Below are 6,017 nucleotides of genomic sequence, written 5' to 3'. Positions count from 1 at the left end.
GCGATGTGATGTAATAACAATGTGCCAGTCGACACGTCAACTACACTGGCTTCTTTCACTATGAAATCGTTGTTGTTGTCCTTGAAACACTGTAGGTCCAAAACCACAGCTGTGCAATCACTGTGCCTACATTGCTGCTGCTGCTGCTGCTTCTGTCGGTGCGACGGAGCTTGAAGGTAACAACGATCCATCACGATCAAAGGTCAGTGCGATACTGAGCTATGCGGTGGGGGTTGGTTCTTGTATTTAGCCGCTGAAATCCACGGACACGTTGCGATGTCGGTCCACTTCGATTACATTGTCCATTTCGGCGTACACTATACAGTTGATGGACGAGGCCAACGCTTCTTTGAATTGCAGTTCGATGCGCAAATTACCGTTTCGTACCAGATTCCAGTGACTCGATTCGCCGGCCGACATGTCCGGCGTCAGGTCGAACGCCATCAGACAGTAGCCGTTCGGATAAGCCGATCTGCCGATCTCGTTGCCCTTGTCGGCGAACTGTATACCGGTGCCGGTGAACAGCGTGTGATAGGCGAGTGCGTAGAGTTTCGAGTCTCCCGTGAAGGCCGGTGTCAACGCCTTGCATGGCACTTGTTCACCGTCGATGTACAGAGCGAAATAGTTCAAATTGAAGTGTTGAAAATTAAACGGGTTTTTCTTGAAATCACCGTTGAACGCCACATTATCCACCAGTCCCACGATTATGCGTTTCGGCAACTGACCGAGAAACACACTGTCCAATGTCTTGCCCAGAATACCACTCGGTAGCGTGATGGATTTCACGTCCACACGTGTGATTGGATACTTGGCCGTACCACTTTCCAGCGTCTTGCTGTGCGCCACCAACACGCCGGGATTGATCTTACAACGACGCACAAACAGATTGGCCTCTCGAATGTGCACCTTGTAGTTCGTTGCTGTTTTCGACATTATGGCAAATGAGTTTCTCGATCTGACGAGACGCAATCGCATTTCCACACCATTCAACATAAACTTGGCTTGATTGCACAAATCTAGATGTAAATTTCCCACCATATCGATGTACGTGCTCTTCTTCACGAAGTCGCGTCGTTTCACTAGTCCTGCGTTGTTTGCCTCGCAATCGTCCATTTTGTCGGCTATGTCTTCGTAGAACATTGTGCTGGTGAGATGTGACTTTTTTGCGCTACCGCCATAGTTCAGTAGATTTTCTAAATAGGCGCGATAAGCGTAAGTGTTGTTTTGTGGTGACACCAGTTTGTGATTGATGTACAGATCCACTTGACTGAACAGCGAGTGGAGCCAATTGTTAACAGGACCCATCTCTTCGACTAACGCCTCTTCCACTTTTGTGCCGTCATCTTTCACTATTGTCGCTTCGATGTGCAACAGAGATTGCGTCAAGTCCGTGTATTCTTCTCCGTTAGCCGGTATGACAAACTCTATCGGCGAATCATCTGTCAAAGACGAGATCGGCTTGTACTGAATCCACTTGCCGTTCTCTATACTAGTCTGAGTAGGTGGTAAAGAGAATAAATCCAATTCGGTTTTAACGCATTCACACGATTTCTGATGAATGAATGACATTTTTTTTGTTCTTCTTCTTGTTGTAGGAAAATATTGTCTAATTGAATATATCGTCTATCGACGGTATTCCTCTTGCTACTCTTCTTTTAGTAGATCTATTCCTCCTGTTTCTACTCTTCTTATTGACGCTTTTAACTTTGCTGCTGCTGGCGCCGGAACGTCGAGGTAGTCTTTTTGTTGTAGTTTTACGCTTTTTCTGTCCCTTATTGATAACAGGTCTTTTCATACTCTTCCTCCTCCTCCTTCTCTGTTTTGTTGTGGCAGCGGTGGACGTCCTTACTCTGAGAAGTGTCGCTAACGACTGCGGTGTGACGCGATGGACACGTCTTTTCTTATATGTGACGGCACGACCACCTCCACTCAATACGCGTTCCAATTTGTCATCGGCTCTGCGTTTCAACGAGCCGGTGAATTCTTTGAGGCGTGTGGCGGCCGCGTACCTCGGATGTTGTGTACCACCAGCGGACAATATGTCGCCGAGGAAACCAACACCTGAACGCAAAGCCTCTTTGCCCATGGCGGTTGCACCAGACTTTAGTAACGGCACTACAGACCGCATGAGTCCACTGAGGAAACTGCCGATGCCATGACCGCGCTGGTACGGTGCACCTCTGTACACGGACGATACACCGTTACCCGACTGTTGTAACTGTCGCCGATAGTAGGCCAAATACGGATCGTTCGTATTCATCGTGGTTGTTGCTGCTGCTGCTGCTGTAGCTACTACTGTTGCTGCCACTGATGTTTATGCTGTCGCTGTCGTCTTCGTTGATGTTGTCGCCGTCGTATTCGCCGTCGTATTCGCCGTCGTATTCGCCGTCGAATTCGCCGTCGTATTCGCCGTCGTATTCGCTGTTGTCGTCGTTTTAGTTGTCGTCGTCGTTTTCGCCGTCGACGCCGTTTACGTTGCTGCTGCTCGTATATTTATGCCAGCGTGAGCGATCTGCGCAGGTGTAGTTTCATGCACGTAGTCCCAAAGTGGAATGGCAGATGATCGCCTGTGCTGCCCCTTAAGTCAATTTCCACGTTCTCAAATGTGCTCTTGATGACGGGCACGTAATGCGGATCGGTGAAATGCACGGTCTTGTGCGCGCCGTACATGTAGTTTGTCGTATCGATGTTGACGATCTTTAATAACGGTGCCACCGTGTCACCCACCAACTGAGGCTCCACCAAATCACAATACACATACATGTCACCCGGCAGTCCGGCTTGTATATTGGCCGGCAGTTTGGCTTTCTTGTTGGTCTTCATGTCCGTCTCGACAGGATCGAACCCCAACTGCAGCGCGAGACCGGTGCTCAATTCCATTTGTACTACGTGACTGCGAATCGCTATTTCCACCACTTTGGTGTTTTCATCGTACATGAAAGTGGCGTAAAACCTCAAGCGTTCCATGGCGTTCAACACTTGTATCAACTCGGTGATATCGCTATAGTTGCCAGGCTCCACTTTGAGAATGTCCACTTTGACTTTATTGGTTTTGTCAGCACCGCCAGTGGCTATAGCGCTGCGATCTTCATGGTAGATAAATATCTTCGCATCATCGCTCACCGTCAGAAATGAACGGGGGTAATGCGCTTCAACTAGAGCCACTTCCCATTCACCATCCGTCAGATGGATAGACGTAGGTAGTTGAGTTATATAATCAGCCACTGTGTTGTTCGGATAGTAATTCATTGAACTGTTACTGGGCAAGGTCAAATAGAACTGATTATGTTTACTCATTGTCACTGATACGCGGTTGTTGTCCTTTATAATTGTTTCACTTCTGACGCCGGTATCCAAGAGTTGAACTCGTCGCCGTAACCTTTCCACTTGACGAGATAACGCTTACTGCGGCCACTGCCTTTAGTGTCCAATATTTTATCGATATCGTACAGTCGGTCTGGCGGCACGGTGACTTTTTGCAATTCTTCTTCGTAGAAACGACCAATCAACGGTGATCCGTTCAAATCGTGCAACACGTACAACGGTAACGGATGATGACCGTACTCGCGGTCCACCACGAACACTTCTTTACTCCAGTTCGTCTCGTATCCTTTGGCAAAAATATTTTTTTCCTTTGCAATACGTACCGTATCGCCCGCCACAAATTTTGCCTTTCTACGCTTAGGTAATTTAGTCTTGATGCCGCTGCCACTACTATACATGTGTCGCCACACTCGATATACGAGTTTCTTATCTTCTTTTTTCACATCAATCGGACGTACACCTCTGCCGTCAGCAGTAGTACCCAGACTGCTGTGCGCACTGTGATTGTAGGCGTTCACCAGTTGTTGTAGCACATCGATGTAACGGTATGTGTTTTTATACGTAAGATAACGCCACATGCGTGATTTCAAAGTGCGGTTCACACGTTCCACGACCGCCGCTTTCACGTCAGGGTTCTGTGTTGTAACATATCTAACGTCGTATTTTCTGAACAACTGTTTTACCTTGACGCCGGTGAACTCAGTTCCCTTGTCCGTCTGTAGACAGTGCGGTACCGTGACAGAGGATTTTTTAAATATTTTCTCGAATGCGTCGACCACTTCTTTGCCGCTTTTTGTTTTCAACGCTATCACGTAAAGTTGTTTACTGAACACATCTATCACTGTCAGCAGATAGTTGATTCCATCGTTGAACGAGCTCAGACCGCGCATATCATTCAAATCCGCTTGCCACAGTTCGTCAGGACCGAATACCACGTAACGGTTGCGGGCGAATCGTTGACGCACCGGTCTGTGCAACGTGTAAGTGTCTTGTGTCCGTAACCAGTCCAGCACTGTTTGCCGTTTTGTCCTCTTCTTCTTCTTAACTTTTCCCTCCTTCTCGCGTATCGCATGTAATAGACGTGTGACACCACCGTATGATGCAGGATCTTCGGGATTGTAGTACACTCGTTTCATGATTTATCCGCACTACGGCGAAAACGGTTCCCACCTGTCCAACGGCGATTGTAATTGATCTCTATCAAGCTGTCGTTGTCTTCGATGAGCCGCCAACGAGGGTAATGGTGACGTAGGGGATAACGTACGCTGCTGATTGTAAGCCGAACGTAAACGATCGCGCATAGGTGTTCTCGGAGTCGATGATGTGATCGAACTACTCGCCACAGCCGACGTTGCGTCACCACGTAACGATCTGTATCCCGCACCCAGATACTGTAATGCTGTAGAATTGTTGATATACTCCTTGGGCACATTCATGTCGCGTAACGCGTTCATGACTTCGTACCACCCGGCGGGCATGTAATCCACCATACGTACTCTCACTATGCAGTGTAATATGTCCACGATATTTGAATCGGGAATTTTTTCATTTCGCACATACACCGCAAAGTTCTTATCCCAATTTATCACACTACCTTCGCGGACGATAAATCGTAACAGATTACGCACGTCCGGCTTGTACGATTTGGAAAACGTGTCCACAATCTCCTCCATTGTACCGGGTGGTGGCGACGCTGTTGCTGCTTGCAGTAATGATGATGATGATGATGATGCTGTCTCCATGATCGGTATATTGATCGGTTGTCTATTGACGGAGGCAAAATGTAAAAATCTCTGCAGCACCTGTTGATACTGTTTCCATTTTTCATAATCGCTCAAAGTTTTATCCATCAATATACGATGCATTTCGTTATCGATACTATCACTGCTGTCACCACCGAATCGACGTGACGATGATGACGCTTTCCTATTATCCACGTTGCTTTTGTTGTTTGTGGTATTGATATCGCTGTTTTTTAACCGTTCGATTAACTCTTGCGGTACAACAACCATTTTCTTAGCGTACTCCATCATTGTGTTATTACTGTATTATTACGTAATGGATTTATGAAGTACGGCTTGTAGTACGGTGCTCAACAGTATTGGTAGTAGGAATCCACCTCCTTTTTGTACTAGATACTTGCGTTTCTTGGCCCAACTCTCACCTCGTTTCACCAATCGCCTGAGAGTTGATTTATACTTTTTCAATTGTCTTTTGCGTTTATCGGACACCGCTACGTTACCACGCAACAGGTTGTATGCACACTCGCACACTGATCGTATACGACTGAGGTCACACACTTTTAACAGCGCTTTACGTTCCTTCGGTGTAGCGTGCACCAGTGCCGTCAGTAGAGCTGCGTCTTTCCTCACACACTGCGACATGACGACTGATACCGATCCGCTATAGACGTTTTCTATTTATTGTGACCGCTGACACTGCTTGTTTTCGGCAGGTACACATAATTAATCGGATCGTCCGGAAAGATAGTCGAACGAATGCGCATCTCATCCGGTGTGGACTGTTTCAAGTCTATTAATAGATACGCATGCGGATCACGTGTAGCTTCCGCATATGCTTCCTCTATAAATTTTGTATTATCCGGATAAATTTGACGGGCTAAATGTTTTATCTGAGCCCGATCTCTGGGGTTTTTAAAACACACTATGTAATGAGCATTCAATGAGATGTCT

General features: G+C 47.0%; 2 protein-coding genes across 2 annotated transcripts; both read right to left on the bottom strand.

Moving 5' to 3' along the window:
• Positions 1-246: 246 nt before the first annotated feature.
• Positions 247-1,569, bottom strand: LOC128995525 (uncharacterized protein F54H12.2-like). The gene has a single exon (XM_054420544.1). The coding sequence runs from the start codon at positions 1,567-1,569 to the stop codon at positions 247-249; it is 1,323 nt and encodes a 440-aa protein (XP_054276519.1).
• Positions 1,570-3,323: 1,754 nt separating this feature from the next.
• Positions 3,324-4,460, bottom strand: LOC128995524 (uncharacterized). The gene has a single exon (XM_054420543.1). The coding sequence runs from the start codon at positions 4,458-4,460 to the stop codon at positions 3,324-3,326; it is 1,137 nt and encodes a 378-aa protein (XP_054276518.1).
• Between the last annotated feature and the right edge of the window lie 1,557 nt (positions 4,461-6,017).

This window comes from Macrosteles quadrilineatus, unplaced genomic scaffold (genome assembly GCF_028750875.1).
Source record: "Macrosteles quadrilineatus isolate MER2022 unplaced genomic scaffold, UCM_ALF_1.0 Scaffold_5__1_contigs__length_97177068, whole genome shotgun sequence".
Taxonomy (NCBI): domain Eukaryota; kingdom Metazoa; phylum Arthropoda; class Insecta; order Hemiptera; family Cicadellidae; genus Macrosteles; species Macrosteles quadrilineatus.
The sequence above is the reverse complement of the archived record's forward strand: the minus strand, read 5'-3'. Positions and strand labels throughout refer to the sequence as shown.